Here is a 17,012-nt window from a genome sequence, read left to right as displayed (position 1 = left end):
ATAACGCTGAAATATGTCAAATATGAAGGGAAATGTCCATTTTGGCGGTTCTATGCTCTTCTGGATGTCTTAGCATCACGGTATGTTCGGAATCACCTGATGTTATCCATCCTCTTGTGTCTCATTCACTCCCTGAATGAGTTTGGCATCAAGTATGTTTCTTTAAAAAGTTGGATAACTTTGTAGATGAAAAAATTCCTTTTAACAGGAGTGCAACTATTTTGATGACGCTGAAATGTCTTGAAAACGAGGGGAAAAGTCCGTTCTGACGGTTGTGGGCTTCAAAATTTGCCCACCCAAAACCAAATCATAACAAACAGCTGACTTTGAGGTCAATTATGGCCGCCAGGTGGCAGGATTACCTCGCCTACGTACGTATAACCTCCAACAATCAGAAAAGAGGGATAAAATGAGTTCGTGACCTAAGCTGTTGGTTCCCACCCCCATACCACGCTATTCCGCCCTATTGGTCAACCTTCAACCTTCTTGAAGGTCGTGCGTTTAACAGCATCCTCTTCTTATTGATTCTATGATCTTGATTCCAGCCACACCCAGCCCAACCCCAACGTGAAATGGGCGACCCAGCGAGCCTCTGTTTTAAGTGACAAAATGGCCAAACGAGGCGGGCCCGGCCCGGATCGTCTGAATGATCCGGACGATCCGGATGAGCACGATCCTTTCAGTTATGAGCCGCTCCGCCGCCAAAAGAAACGCCGCCTACTCAAGTCGCTTTGGGCGGGTCGAAAAAATCGCCCGGCCCCCAGCCAACCCCTGCCCCAGCGATCGCCCATCAAAGAGGCTTTTCTCACCCAGGCTGGTCGGGCTCACGGGGGTACCTTACCACCACGGCCAGCCCCAGTCACACATTGTTGTTTTTGTCAGATGCCCCTGGACCTCTTGAGTGGGCGGGGCCAGTCGCCCCATCGCCATCAAGAGTTCTGCATGGAGATGCGATTTTCGGCCTTGCCCCCTTGTTCGGCGGGCGCGGATTGCAACTCGTTGATCCGCTCCCATTACGCTCAAGTGAATCACTTTGAGTTAGCTCGATGGCGAGATGGTAGTCCGGCTCAAGCCGATCGGACCAATCTGAACCCCGAGGACCCGGAGCACCCGGAGGACCCAGAGGACCCGGAGGACTTGACTTGGGCCTCGTCGTTAGTGCCCCAAGTCGTCCTGACTGGTCACGATTCCGATGAGACTGAGCTTGAGAGTGGAAAAGAACTGCGGGAAGCGGTGGTCTCGGCGGAGGAGGATCGTGATATGTTTGAAGAGTTGGTCGACGACCATTTATCGGAGCCTCACTCCAGCGGGGCCGTCCCACCGGGTCAATGGCCGGAGTCGAACTCGTCCACCTCTCCGTTCATGATCCGGGCTGAGAAGGATGACGATAACGTGGAGGTGGAAATCCAGGTGGCCGAGCACGCCCAGTTGCGATCGATTACCTTGCAGATCCCTTCGCCCGAAAAGCATCTAGAGCAATCCTTGAAAATCCTCAGCGCCTCGGTAGTGGAGCACCCGCTCAATGACAATCGGGTGTCGGTGGCGGAGGCAAAAAAGCGCTTTCAGTCCATTTTTAATCGTGCCCAAAAAGCGGAACCCGTTGTGCCCGCCGCTATGACTAGTCTCTCGGACGAAGTAAGTCCCATGCCTGGCTCATCCGGATTGGGTCTGCGAAAATGCCCATTCTACCGGAAAATACCTAGTACCTCTTTTGTAGTAGACGCCTTTTCTTACGGGATCATTCCGGGCGTGACCAAGTACTTCCTGTCCCATTTCCATTACGACCACTACAACGGTTTGAGGAAAAGCTTCAATCAAACCATCGTGTGTAGTGTGATCACGGCGCGAATGATCCAACTCAAAATCAAAGTCCATGACCAATTCATTCGAGCTCTGCCCATGAACGAGCCGATCATTATCGAAAACGTCGAGGTTACGCTCCTTGACGCCAACCATTGTCCCGGGGCCGTTATGTTTCTCTACAAGTTCGTCAACGGAACGGCCATCCTGCATTGTGGGGATTTTCGTGCCACGCCCCATATGGAAGAGTGTCCGGCGCTCTGGAACAATAGCATTGACAAAGTGTTCTTGGACACAACTTACTGTAAACCCGAGTATGATTTTCCCTCACAATCCGATGTGATCCAAGCCACCATTGACTTAGTAGAAGCTCACTTGGCCACTCGTCCGAAGACTCTGATCCTGGTTGGAACTTACACGATTGGCAAGGAGCGAATCTTTACGGCCTTAGCCGACAAATTGGATTGTTCCATTTGGGCCAGCACGGAAAAGACGAGAATTCTAAAAACGCTCGATGACCCAATCATCGAAAATCGCCTGAAAAGCAATCCCCGCATGGCCAAAATTCACGTCATGGAGATGAAGCGTGTGCGAGATCGCGGCTCGCTCAAGCAATATCTGGAAGTGTATCGTGGATGCTTTCAGCATATATTGACCGTCATCCCCACGGGTTGGACCCATGCCCGGGGTTCGACGTCTGAATGCTCTCTCAAGTCGTTACGCATCAAGACCTGTGGCACTGTGTCTAGTTTGGAAGTGCCCTACAGTGAGCATTCGAGTTACTCGGAGCTCGAGCGATTTATCAAATTCCTAAAATTACCATCCAGCGATCGCATCATCCCGACCGTCAATGTCGGTAATCCAGCCGAGCGTGCGAGTATGAAGAAGATATTTCAGGGCTGGTTGGCGAACAAGTCGCCTTCACCTCACATTAATGAGTATTTCAAAACTAACTCAAGGGCATGAATGGGTCAAATGTGCTACGGAATACGGATGCGTTCTATAAAAGATGAACTATGTTTATCCACGAGATGGCATCTCAGGGACGGCATTTTTCGAAACTATATTAAAATGGTTTTCATTCATGCATGTGTTTTGGGTCGAGAAAAAAAATGGTCTGGGGAGAGATACCTCCACGTGGTTTCGTGATCACTTATTTTGAATTGCGATTGGGTAAGCTCGGTAAGCTATTCACTTTTTCAAGATTGGTTGCCTTCACATTCTTCCAAATCGAGGCCCAAATGAAGCTTATTAGGTCTTTTCATGCGGTTACAAGAGTTAGATCGAGCCAGATGGAAGTAACGTTATTAGTATAATGGTCTATTTTTGAGACGTTTTTGTGACCATCTTAAAATCTTACACCATGGAATCTCACGGGTTCTAGTTAATGATTGAAAAGTGATTCCACTGAACCGAGTTCACCTTTAACTAACATCGTATCATCCATAGATGTACTACACATCAAAGATCAATCATCAGGCCAGTCAAGCTCCATTTCATCTATGATCGATTCCAAGCCAGCTCAACCCCAACCCAAAAATCCCTTATCGGGCCAAAATTCAAGTCCATCAGGATCTGGCCCATAGAAAACCATATATGAAGTTATCTATGATCTGGCCACTTGACGTTTGACATCGCCACCCTGAAACAAAGTTCCTTCAGCCAACGAAGCCTTTCCTCAGGGTGACTCTCGGGCTGGCTCATGGGTTCATTGTTCATGCCGCTCATGCTATTTGGCTTCGGCCAGCAGGCCCATGCCCCTGGCTCACCTATTTGCCTGGTCTGCCTTCACCCTCTTCCGCACACTCCCTCCCCTTCCCTCCCTCCTGCCTATCCCCTGCTGAGCTCCGTGGCTGAGCAGACAGGAGGGCCAATGCTTGTAGTGGGACAGCGCATGGACTCTGTTGGAGGCCAGCCCATATCCTCGACCGACCGATCCGACTTTGGGGTGCCCCCTGATCGCTCTGATCCGGCTAATCCTGCTCAGGCCGCACAGGCCCCGATGGCTCTGACTCTTGGACTGGACTTCTTGTGTTTTGGCTTGAGAGCGTGAGGCTATGAGCACAGCGTGAGCGTGTGTGAGCGTGTGTGGCCTCCCTCTCCCCAGACAGACACTCGCCCTCCGAGACCTCCAAATCCTCCAAGAAGGTGGTTCAAGAGGTTAGGTCCTGGCCTGGCCCACACACCCCATGCTAGCTTAGGTGGTTCATCAATATCACGGCGCTGATAGGGCAGGACACACCCGCCTCCGGGCCGCTCTCGTGTCTGCGGGCTAGTCCATTCCCCGTCCACGTCAAATCGGACCTACCGAATGGCCGCTTCGGGGTCTGCCTCTTGACATTTGAACTCGCACCGCCCCATGCCACATTTCGGGGTTCGACCCGTCCGGTGATTGGGCCCTGAAACTGTCAGACCCAAACATGCGGTCACGACGGCTCTGGCTGTCCTTGGCCTGGTTGACTTTGGGGGGTGGGCTGACCATCACGGCCGGACCCATGCCCCTCGAAGCCGACTCAACGCCCCCACCGCCCCCTGACGAGCCGGATTTAGTGCCGCAATTGGCCACCCAGGCCGAAGTCAGTCCGCCTCCGCCCCGCGATGAAGAGATCCCGCCCGACAAGGCCGCCTTGCCCGTGCCTACCCAACTGCGGTTGCTTTCCGCCACGCAAGAGAGTGTGCGATTGGCCTGGCAGTTTACCTGGCCAGGTGGTGGCTCGAGCGAGCCCAATGAAGCCAGCAGGGTCTTGGCCCATGATGATCGTGCTAACCACTATTTTCTGATAATCTACGTGCACGGAGATGATGAGAAATTCCACCGGGTTCAACGCGATCAACGCGAGTGCGAACTGACTGGCCTCAAGACTCATTCCTTGTATGAGATCCGCGTCAAAGCCTTAGTGGGTGGGCGGTCCACACCTCCCTCACCTCCCATCAATGTGTCGACCGACGTGGGCCAGCCGGGACAACCTGTTATTACCAACGTGAGCTGCTACGATACCGGAGCTCTGTCTTTAGAGTGGGAGCGACCGAGTGATTTTGACAAGTCCGTGGATTACTACCGCGTATTCTACCGACCCACAGATCAAGCTGTGTTTGAACATGTGACCGTGCCCAGTGGCACCAAAGAAACCAGCATGAGATACCACCTGAGGCCATTAGTGGGCCGCAAGCATTACGTGATCAAGATATGTGCGGCTACCCGTAGTATTTACAATCCGAATCGCACGTGGTTAGGCGAGGCTTCGAAGGAAGTGCGAGTATACTTACCCGAGTCCCAATGTCTTGGACCCGAGCACGGCCAGGCGGGCGAGCTTAGTATCGGCATGGTTCTCGGCGCTGTCGGGGCCTTGGTCCTCCTGGCTTTGGCTTGCGTCTGTTATGTGATATGGAAGTGAGTAGTGACCACGCTTATGGGTGATTGGGATATGGATACTTGTGTTGGGTCGAGTTCGAGTGCACTCGCATCTTTTAACCGAATTGGGGGAAATTGGCCGGATTCGAGTCTTAGAGGCAGGTCAGGAATTGACCATAGAAGACTAGTATCCCTTGCAAGGTTGATTGCATTAGCCTAATTTAGTTTTTCAAATGCTTCGAAGGCGAGGCATAAGCACTTTCTCGTTTGATATTTTTTAAATATCTAAAGATTATACATATTTTTTAACGGCAGGTGTACGGCCAAGGCGGANGGGGGGGGGGGCGTTCCATTTTTATATCTGAGTTCCAACAGAATTTGATCGTTCAGTTAATTTCCCCCCTAAAAAGAAATGATTATCATGATTACGTGATTTGTTTCTATGTATCTATGCACGGACTTCTAGAAATATGGACTGCGAACGAGCTGCCCGGCAAATCGGCCTGCTCTTGGTCATAGCCACTCTGAGCCACTTTTCGAATTAAAGTAATAAAATAAGAAACGTAGATCTCTTCAATTAACTGTGGGTCAATTTTTTTTCATTTACATGCAAAGTCGATCGTTTCAAAGTTATGTAGTCAAAAGCTTATGTAGCTGACCAAGAGCAGGCCGAAAATTCAAATTTTATGTAGTGTTTACAACATAACTTTGAACATGTCTGCTGAGTTCCCTAAGCATAGGTTTGGGCTCAAATTTGGCTGAGTTCATCTATTCAACAAGATCTTGTGGTCGTATTAAGTGCTTATTTGGAATAAGATGAGCGGTTTAGGAGATAGGATATTTTTGCTTCCGTTTGCAGTCCATATCTCTAGAAGTCCGTGATCTATGATACATAGAAACATGTAAAATGCACTAGTTACTTTGTAAATAAGTTTCAGTGCATGCATTACGAGAAAAAAAACCAACACATAGAAATATTGCTTATAAGGTTGTTTCAATTATAAAATATTAGGTTCTAGTAATTAGCTTGTCCGCCGTTTTAAAGTCTCGAACAAACTATATTGTCGTTTCCCGGTATCTAAAGCTTCAATATTACAAGTTTAGTAGTTCATTTGAACCGTGCTTGTATTTTGTATCTTAATCAGATATCAAACAAGCAAATCAAACATAGCTTAGTTCGGTTATTTTATTTGTTGAAGATTGTAACGTTCTGTTAACTCTCGCTCATAATGCGTAAATATTTTGCAATTTTTAGGCGTCATCTAAAATCGGCCTACTACGAAATTGATGATCTTCCTCGAGTGGTTGTTCCCATGGGTGAGCCCCAATGGGAAAATGAGCCTGGCCTGGAAGGTGCCAAGCCTGGTTCGATCCTGGTGGAAAATTTGGAAGAGCACGTGGCTCTGCTCCATGCAGATTCGGATTTCGGGTTTACAAAGGAGTACGAGGAGATTCAAACTTTCAGTGCTCAAGAGACCCAAGCTTGTCATCTGCAGTGCTCGCATCCTGATAATAAGTGCAAAAACCGATATCTCAACATTGTTGCTTGTAAGTATTGGACTAGTTTTAAGTAATTGCGATATCAAAGTATATTTAGAAGGCAGTGGCTTTATTCGGAACCGTTTCTTAGAACCAACAATTCGTTCGAACACCTAACAAACTAGATGTCACAGACTTCTGTGAATTGAATTGTATTGTAATTGAAGTGGAAGTGATTGATTGGTCGTCAAGATTGTTGGCGAGGTTCTTGATATGGAATATTTGGTTATTCTACTCTCGTCACTCTACGCACAATGATGACTTGAGGAGTGTGCTTTTCCCATGAAGTTGGTTACAATTTATCCGCGGAAATGATCAGACTTCATAGTAACGCCACATAAAGCCACTATCGTGCTTCAACTTCTCGACAAAGATTAAATTGGTGCTGGATACCGATGACCTCTTAGACATTGATTTTGGTGTGTGTGTGTGTGTGCGCGCGCGTGTGTAATCGAGGGAGAAAGAGAGAATGATGGATCATGATAGAAAAACAAAACTGAAATAACGATTTGACCTTGCCGACAATCATGGCGATCAATTCAACTTGTTTCAGAGGTTACTTAAGTCACGTTATGGTCGCGAAAAGGAAACTAACCAGGAAACTGCTTGGTTTATTGAAATATTTGTGCCTCCAACCGTAAACTTGTCCCTTTTGGTTCCTTGATTTCAAAAGTGTTCCAAACTTTCATCATGATTTTGTGTTCGGACCAATTTATGTTCGGGCCAATTGTGAAAAATTTCTACAAGAGATATCAGTCTTCCAGACACCAAAGAGGCTTTAATGTTGCCACTGTTTCACGTTTCAATTGGAACTCTAATTCCAGATGATCACAGCCGCGTGGTTCTTAGTCAAGCTAGCGGGCAAAGGAAAACATCAGATTATATCAATGCCAACTACATCGACGGTTATCGCAAATACAACGCCTACATTGGAACTCAGGGGCCTTTGGAAGACACGTGTGAGGCCTTTTGGCGTATGGTTTGGGAGCAGAATGTTTTTGTGATCGTCATGATCACGAATCTGAGCGAAAGAGGGCGGGTGAGCACTTGCAATAGATTTCATCATACTATAAAAGAGAAATGACTACTAAAATGATCTATATCACTGTTTTTAGCGGAAATGTGATATGTATTGGCCGAAAGACGATGCCGGTTGCAGTTACGGTCCTTTTGAAGTCCACTTGGAGCACGAGAAAGTCATGTCTAACTACACGCTGAGAAAACTCAAACTCAGGCATCTAAAGGTAAGGATTGAAATGTAACTATCTTTTCACAACCCTTTTCAACTTCTCCTCATGGTGATGGTGGTGATGGTTGAAGATTGCCTTGTTTCTGAATTCTAACTTACACCAAGTTTGGCGTGCACTGGCAACGAATCCTAATCCAAAGATTTCATATACTCTTTCATTTTTCTGTGGTTCAGGAATTAGCGGATAAACCAATAGGAACTGGTGGTGGAACTGTAAGTAAAATGAATATCAAGAGTCAAGGGTTTTGTAATTAGTGTTTGAATGCATGTATGGTTCCTGTCCCCATTTTCGTGTTGATTTCTTTATTTTTGACGTAGTAACTTTTTCCCTGTGTTTGCCATTATACCACTTTTTACTTTTCTTTGAGCACAGGACCGGCTTCCTCCTTATAAATGGAACCTTCTAACTACGAGTTTAACATTATTTTTTTACTGGCCAAACATTGATTGATATCTGTATTTGTAGTTGCGCAAGAAGAAATGTGCTTCGGGTGAACGCGATGTCTTGCAGTTCCATTATACCTCGTGGCCCGATCACGGCGTGCCCGCCCACCCGCTTCCCGTTCTTTCGTTCATCAAGAAGTCCTCCGAATCCAACCCTCCGGATGGGGGCCCTATTATCGTTCATTGCAGTGCTGGAGTGGGTCGGACCGGCACCTATATTGCGATTCACGCCCTCTTGGAGCAAATAAGAGATCAGGGTCAATTCAATGCCTTTGGTTTCCTCAAACACATCCGAAAGCAACGAAATCATCTAGTTCAAACTGAGGAGCAATACATATTTATCCATGACGCGATCTTGGAGGCCCTTAGGTCCGGTTTCACAGAGATCAAAAGTATTGATATTACGCCATACATTGAAGATATCGTTCAGAATGAGGAGATGAAATTGCAAAAGCAATTGCAGGTACGCTCATTGGTTGATTCATTTTTCGAGTCGATGGGAGGAAAACGAGAAGGCCAAATTGCTAAACGACCTTCTTCTTTTTTTAAAGCTAATCACCTCCTTCGAGCCCGCTGAGTTCCACTGCACGTCAGCCCACAAGTCTTGCAACGTGTCAAAGAATCGAGATTCTGAGATCGTTCCCATTGAATCTGCCCGTGTCGTATTGGCACCTAAACCAGGATTGGAAGGATCTGACTACATAAACGCTTCCTGGCTTCATGGTTATCATCGTCTAAAAGAGTTCATCATCACGCAACATCCGACTGAAGACACTAAGCACGAATTTTGGCGGATGCTTTGGGATCACAATGTGCAAACGATTGTCCTTCTCTCATCGATGGAGGATCTGGTATGAAACTAATACCTTCTCTCACTGCTTCACAAACACACGTCACGGACAATATTATCTTCTAGACCGAGTTTCCAATCTTTTGGCCAATCCTGGACGAAGAGTTCGACTTGGAGACCTTCAGAGTTCGCTTTATCGAAAAGGCCACTCATGAGGGCCATTCCACATTAGATTTTGTCCTCTCTTCCTGTCAAGATGATTACGAGTTGACAGTTCGAGTCATTCTCTGCTCAGGATGGCCTCATAACGTCAAGCAATTAACGGAAGCTTTCGAGGTGCTAACGCTGGTTCAAGAATGGCATCTGGAATATCAAAATGGGCCAATGGTTGTTCTTGATGCGTGAGTACTCTTTACACCTTGTACTTGCCTAGCCAAAATCCCCGACCTATACTCATTTATGAGCACCCAATCCTACCGGTTTCATGATCAGAAGAAAAACTCAAGTCTTCATGCTATCAAGACTGTGTGTCATATCCCCATTTTGACCGTTTGGAGTAAATTGGAGACGGATGTCTACTGTCCAAAGTTTCACCCTTCAAAACCAGTTTGTATCAATGGTCAAGTTTGCGATATCCCCCTCCATCATTTTTTGCTAGACTAAGAGCCCTTGACCGCCGTCCATGATACAAGAAGTAGCGATTTTGGACAGTAAATGTTGCGCAGTCGGTCCTTGAGAGGTCGTTGGCTTTGGCTTATTTTTTTCTTAATCTACGAACCTTTTGGTTCAGATCAAGATCAGTGTCCGATTGTGTCTGCACCCATAGCAAAATTGAATTTGAAGCTAGACGCATGTCTTGACTTTAAACTCACCCATAACCTTATTAGTTTGTGACGGTTGGTTAGGAAAATAGAGCCTTTGTGTTAAATATCCTGGTTTTAAAATCAATCATAGACATTGAGGGTGCCTCTGTTATGTTATCCTTGAAACAAAAAATATACTTCAGTTTAAGTAAGTAACAATTCATGCAAGCTATACTACTGTATATGAAATAGAAAGCTTGCTTGTAAGTAAAGGGCTTATTTATATAGAAATCATGTAAATAAAATTGAAATGTTATTCTAGAAAAAGATAATTGGCCTATCAGATGACTCTTGAACTTGGATTTCGTTATTTACCCGTCAAACTGAGGCTGGTTGGAAATTTACGCAAAAAGTGCTAAAATCCTACCCGAATTTTTTGACGAAGTTGCGTGATGTTGGGTCTTTCATTCGCTGATCTGTCTTAGGAAATTTGAAACTTGAAATTAGGAAATTTGCCAAAAGAGACCCCTCTTAAGCTCAGACTGCAGAAAATGACTTGCAGGCATTGCGATAGTATCAGACCCACCTATTGTAATCATCTACTTATCAATCTGAGCCATATTTCTGTTCCGAGCTAAAGAGCGTATTTTTGGGCACATTTTCTTCGAGTATGTAAAAAGGGATTGGCTAATGTGCGACCGAACTAATCGCTACCTCTGTGAGATCGGAATAGGACTCAGTAAATATCTATATTGTGCCTTGGTTCCCTTTATTTGATTGGTAGCTGTATTTTACTTATGTTGGCTGGGCTGTCCTTGATATTGCTCTTCCTCTTCTAATTGACCACGATCCTCTTGGACAATATCATACTATACCATAAGCGCTTATTCAGGAGCCAGGCAGTTGGCCAATTTCCCTTTCCCCCAAAGGCGATGTTTCAGTCATGCCTTGGTTTGCCTTTTTGGTGAAAACAGACTTCTTCTTAAATCAAATCAATCAAATCAACACTACTTTCCCTATAAATCTTTAGTGACCATGGCTAATGAGAGGTCGATAAGCGTTTATTTGGCAGGTTTTTTTTTAATTTCGTCGTCTTCGTCACTAATGTATTCCCTTTATCCATTTCTTTCCTGTCTTTCCTGCGTTGTACCTTCATTGGTTGGTAACAAAAGCCTCTTCATTCGTACGTTTCACTACTGTTCGTGATGAGCCACTTCTTTTAAATCAGGCTCGATTGATTGACCATGGAATCCTGATGAACTTGAGAAGCAAGCGCCATTCATTGACCTCTTCCGCCCTTGCTTCAACCACCAATTCAATCGACTAAACCAGAACCGAATGTCTGGATGAAATAGTTTTTTGCTCTGTCATTCATTCCTAATTAAGCTTTTGTTTTGTTAAAGACATACATGAATATAAAATTTGCTCTCGTCCAATATACTGCAACACATTTGACTAAAGAGATCAAATGACACTTGATATTTTCTTAATCTCTATAGGATGGGCGGAACCGAAGCGGCCACGTTTTGCGCCCTAACCACACTATGTCAACAGCTTGAAACAGAAGATGCCTTAGACGTCTATCAAGTGGCCAAGCTCTACCATGACAATCGGCCTGGCGTTTGGAAATCAAAGGTAATTCGTCGATAGCACGAGCAATCTCATGACCAGGATTGCACGGACACGATCCTCAAATCGATCGTTTTCTTTCCACTTTTCAGGCAGATATTCTCTTCATGTACAAAGCTATGGAGGCTCTCATCGCTTCTAGTCATATTGCCAATCCTGTCTCTTCCACCGTGAACTCCCCCGCCGCCGTTGCCATCCTTTCGCCTGAACCTGTCGAAAGTGCGCCCGATCATGACACCCACCATGATGGGGAAGACGCCATCCCAACCAATATCGCCTTGGGTAATGGTGATTTGAACGGAATCTCACGCCATTTAAGGAGTCATTCGGATTCCCTTGCTAACGGGTCAGTCAAAATGACCCGGGTCGGGTCCGACTCGTCAGAGAGTTCTTCGAGAAGACACTCCTTACCCCCTGTGAATGATGTGGAATCGGGACTGGCCTTGGAAGCGTGCCCCAAGCCCGCCAACGGCATCGTTGCCAGTCTGCCAAATGACACTCAACATCATAATCATCATCATCATCATGATAATCGTCATCGTAACAGCTCTGAAGAGGATGTAGAAGACGATGAGGACGACGAACGTAATTCTGAAACGGCAGCTCTGACCGCCTCTGCATAAATGAACAATTACCCGTAAATCATAAGAGGCCAATCCGTAATATCTCATCTTGGGACGGATGTGTACCCAAATAATGAATATGCAGAAGTCATTTTTAATAGATCGCCCCAATAGAATTGTGTGTTTCTCCTTTCAAACCCTTCGCTCGAATCCTGGTTTCAAACATACATTTAGTCGAACAACGGACCGAGCAATCGAAAGTGCCGATTTTCGAAGCTTGGAAGTGCATGCGCTGTGCTTTGGTGTCGGCCATGACCAAGCTTTCATGTGCATTGAGGTAGGCGAAGACTTTTTTCGTCATCATCATCATCATCATCATGCTTTTCGTTTCTTCCTTAGTACCACATCTAGACTGAGTCTGGTAGAAACATCCACCTAATCATCTCCATGCCAGAACATCATATTCCTGCTCCTTCATCTTCGTCCTCTTTTGCTGCTACTGCTACTGCTACTGCTCATGCCATTGCTGCTGCTGCCGCTGCTGCTACCAGCACAAGATGCGTGTGAAGTTCTCAATGCCTTTTACTTTTACTTGCGACCTCAAGCGGCGATCAGCGAATGTGCTGCCGGTGGAGCTACTAGCTATCTACCTAACCCATCGATCTTGCCAACTGTATCTAGCTAACTGGGTAGTTTGGTTAGTGGTTCGTTGGTTGAGTTGGTGGGTTCGTTTGCCCTTATGGCGGTCGACTATACATGTCATCCATCGTTGGTTTCTTTTTTGCGACCTCGGCCAGTGTTTCCAGCCTGGATTAGGAATGTACTAGATGAGGGTGTATGTTGGTTGGCAGAAGACAGGCGCTCACTCCCTTCATTGAGTCTCAAGAAATATCCTCTGGTCATCCCGATCCTAGGGGGGAACTATCTCATTTCTCATCATTATTATTTACATGCTAAATAGATACTTATACATGAATATACACATGAACATACACAAATGTTGAGGCCAATGGGCACCTCCAACTAATATAAACCGAGGACAGCCTCTCCTCAGCCAGTAATCTGAAATCTTTTCAATGGTAGTATGGGGTTAACAAGTGCCATTTCGCCTCGTAGTATTTTCACAAAAAGTTGCAAAATCTGTACGTGTAATTATGACCCTTATCATTTCCCATAACTTTTTGGCTCAATAGTTCAGCAATAAAATGCCCGAGTTGAGGGATGAGCCCTAACGCTGACCGAACTTGTGCTGCAGCTAGAAGGCACCCTTGGTCAGATACAAAAAAAGTCCTGCTCCCTCTATTAAGGATCATCTTGATCATGCCTCTTGCCTCATCCTTAGTATCTACGACAATAGGGACGGAAATTCTAAATTTAAAAAAGAGCATTGAAAAATAGATCAAATATGTACGTAAATTTACCAGAATGAGCACTCTTCCAATTCAATTTGAGCTTTCAAATGCAAAAAGAGGAGGAAAGGTTAATGAAAATATCAAATTAAACGTATTGAGAACGTGTGGAGTGTCAGTTTTGTTGTAAATCAAGTACTGTAAAGTCACCATTTAGAATCCAAAGCTCAAATTTTTCGGCCTGTTTCAGCAACATGGCCAAAATGGTATTGCTAAAAAACAATGGATATACCATTGCTTGTTTTAATGAGTGAAAATTGACCAATCTGTTTTGGTGTAAAGCAAGTCAGAATGACAAATATAAAAACGGGTATGATGAGCGTGTGCGTCTTCTCACGTACATTTCTGGTTTTTATATATCACGAAAAGGGAGGTTCTTTCCAATCGCATCTCAACGGTCCTTTTTGAATGGAGTCCGTTTAGATATTCGGTTTTTGGTGATTCCTCACGAACTCGTATCTTGTCAGGTGATTTCGTAACATTGCATTCATGCGCCCATTTTTTGAGACACATACTCTCAAGCAAGTGAAAGATGACCCCATTAGAAGTTGACACTGGTTTGATATCAAATCAGAAGAAAATTTCGTACGGAACTTACAGAGCCCAAAACAATAAGCCACCGAATTCGTAACCGTAAGAGATGTCCTTCAGATTGAATCACCCTTGGCAGCCAGCTTTAGGTACACAATTATACATGTGTAGGTCCCTGAAGGCAAGGAGTCAAGGACGATTTGGGCAAATGATATTCCTATTCAGTTTCTCATCATTTTACCAGGTTGGTGAAGAAAAAGCACCATAGAGATGAAATCTCAAGAAATGACAATTCAGGGCCATTCATTTTGTTATTGCGGGTGATCTAGCTCCTCTTGTAAAAAACAGACACCTGTCAGAACTGACTTTTGATTTATCAATTTAAATGTAGGGTGTATATCTCTTCCTTTGTAAATTTGCCATATTCAATACTTTCTTGGTTAGTTTTTTCCAGTGAGATGGATATTTTATGGCTAACGAAGGATCTCATCTACATTACAGAAATTGAGATAATGTCTGGAAGGCGTGTCAGGAAACCCAAAAGGGTATGTAAAATAGATAAAATTCAAGGAAAAATGTAGTGCTGCACCCTGATTTTTTGGCATTTTGTGGAGGGAGAACTTCGGCAAACATCACAGCCAATTCGCACCGTGATACAATGGAATTTACAACATACCGGGTGGTGCATAAGTCTCTGGACAATAAATTCTTAGATCTTTAACAAAATATGTTTAAACATTAGTACGACTTCTTTTAAAATCATTTCATTGGCTAGCTACATTTGTTGACTTTATGCCATTTCTCTCATTGGCATAAGATGGATATTTGCAAAACTATTGTTCACTTCATTGGGCTGGCTAAAGTTTTGGACAAATTCAAAACCGCCTTAAGCCTATCAAGAAGGCCAAAAACACGATGGTCTATATGATAGGTAATTGTAAAGGAATTGGCGACCAGGATGAAGATCTACAGGAGCAAGGAAAGGTTAATTTGGAAAATGGTCTTGGAGGCCGGAATTTCCCGACGGACAATGGGAAGAGTGGTTAAGGACGACAAAAAAATGCTGGTCTACCATCTCCAAAAACGACAACGTGTTAGTGAGGCCACCATAAGAGGTTGCTCTATGGGCAAGCCATCTGGAATTGGCTGAAGAATGGCTCAGCACCCAACATCATCTGGACAGACAAAAAGTTGTTCACAGCGGAGGCTGCCTACTTTAACCAAAATGACCGAATTTTGGCTAAAAATCTTGACAGCATCCCGGTGAACCAACAGACAATGTTTTGGAGGCAAAATCCCAATTCTGTGTTGATTTGGGCTGGCGTCACGTCCTGTGACAAGTAGATGACCCTGATCTCCATCCCAGAGGGAGAAAAGATCAACCAGGAATTTCATTTGGACATGCTGCAGTCTCAAGTGTTTCCATCAATGTGATCAATGCCAATGACTGGCCACTGTCCTACTACTTTTAGCAAGACCGTACTCGTATGTTTGTACCGAAAGCACCGTGGGTTCAGGTTTGGTGCCAGAGGTCATTTGTGAACTTATCGGAAAAGACAATGTGGCCCCCTTCCTCTCCAGACTTCAATGTGATGGACTTTGGCATATAGCCCATTGTAGAGGGAGGTGGGTGAAACACACCACAACACGAAGGAGGCCTTGAAGGCCAAGATCAAAGAGGCCTGGGCTATCTTGTCTGAGGAAGTGGTCCATGCTAGCTGTAATACCTTCAGGAAGAGACTGGATGAAGTCTTTAGGGCTAAAGGAGGCCACATTGAATAAATCACGCCCGTTCTTATGTATTCAAGGTCACAAGGTCACATTTTTTGACTCAAAAGATTTTTTGTCGAAGCCATGCATTTGCGGCGATTTAAATCGTCCAAAGACTTATGCCCCACCCTGTAGAGTAAATTTGTGTTATAAAACTAAATTAAATGACAGTTTTGGTATAATCTTATTACTGTACTAATATCATGGCTCAATGTCAAAATAAGATTTGCTTTGACAAGCCGGTAGATTGAAACTAACGACAAATTAAACCTACTCACGATTCAAATTGGCTGGGCATGTTGTTTATAGTTTTACTCCATAGCATGACGTCGGCAGATTATTTTCTCTTAACTTCTCAAGGGCAACAGCAAGACGTCGAGAATAAAGTGCCTTTTTGTCGACAAACTTTCTAAAAAAATTAAACCAAATTGAAAACAAGTAAAAAAAAAGTTATGAAAATGAAAAATAAACAAGTTATAAGAATACAAAAAGAATTATTTCCATGGGAAAAGGTCATTTTTAGCCCCTTTTAGCCTTATTGGTGCATTTTTATCTGTTACAACATCCATGCACACAATCGAAAAAGTTGTTTACAGGTTTTTACCTTTTTTAGGCCTAGTAATAACTTACGATGTGAGTCATGGTTCAATCATGGTTATATGAATGAAAAGGGGCCAAATTCAGATCCCAATCTACGAGGAACCAGAGACCCTTATTTCGAAGAACACTGGAAAGCACCAGTTCTCAACTAATGACTCTTGCTTAAAAATGTTATTGTTCGCAATTTGTATTGTATGTACTGAATCTCAATTATTAACATGTATTGGTTTGAATCCTAGACTCACCCAATCAAAGAGCCCAAGACCTATATCGAGAAGAACTTAACCTCTTACGGCCAAATGTCGTAGAGGATTGAAGAGAAATGTATCCAGATTTCCGGCATTAAGTTAGTACTCATGGTTAGGGGTCAGAAAAATAGTTTGTAATTTTGGTTAAAATAGTTGTTTTTAAATTACGAAAAGTACGAAATAAGTTTAAGAAAGGGTTAAAAGAGTTTTTAATTTCGTTGGATATTCAAGTATTAGTGTAGCATTTAAGTTTAAAATTGCTTGATTAATATGGGCTGAGTGCAA

At 44.4% G+C, this 17,012-nt stretch overlaps 2 protein-coding genes across 3 annotated transcripts; both read left to right on the top strand.

Annotated features, from left to right (window-relative positions):
- Positions 1-354: 354 nt before the first annotated feature.
- On the top strand, positions 355-2,885 carry LOC131886257 (DNA cross-link repair 1A protein-like). The gene is made up of 2 exons (XM_059234530.1): positions 355-371; positions 546-2,885. The coding sequence occupies exon 2, from the start codon at positions 610-612 to the stop codon at positions 2,764-2,766; it is 2,157 nt and encodes a 718-aa protein (XP_059090513.1). The 5' UTR covers positions 355-371; positions 546-609; the 3' UTR covers positions 2,767-2,885.
- A 918-nt stretch (positions 2,886-3,803) lies between these two features.
- On the top strand, positions 3,804-12,345 carry LOC131886255 (tyrosine-protein phosphatase 99A-like). 2 transcript variants are annotated; one of them, XM_059234527.1, is made up of 10 exons: positions 3,804-5,191; positions 6,408-6,700; positions 7,516-7,730; positions 7,807-7,935; positions 8,115-8,153; positions 8,407-8,847; positions 8,936-9,235; positions 9,301-9,575; positions 11,477-11,612; positions 11,699-12,345. In XM_059234527.1, the coding sequence occupies exons 1-10, from the start codon at positions 4,221-4,223 to the stop codon at positions 12,227-12,229; spliced, it is 3,330 nt and encodes a 1,109-aa protein (XP_059090510.1). In that variant the 5' UTR covers positions 3,804-4,220; the 3' UTR covers positions 12,230-12,345. The 2 variants fall into 2 exon arrangements, with proteins under 2 accessions (XP_059090510.1, XP_059090511.1); XM_059234528.1 differs by lacking the exon at positions 8,115-8,153 and having other exon boundaries at positions 3,806-5,191.
- Positions 12,346-17,012: the final 4,667 nt, after the last annotated feature.

Source organism: Tigriopus californicus, chromosome 9 (genome assembly GCF_007210705.1).
Source record: "Tigriopus californicus strain San Diego chromosome 9, Tcal_SD_v2.1, whole genome shotgun sequence".
NCBI classification, from domain to species: Eukaryota; Metazoa; Arthropoda; class Copepoda; order Harpacticoida; family Harpacticidae; genus Tigriopus; species Tigriopus californicus.
The sequence above is the reverse complement of the archived record's forward strand: the minus strand, read 5'-3'. Positions and strand labels throughout refer to the sequence as shown.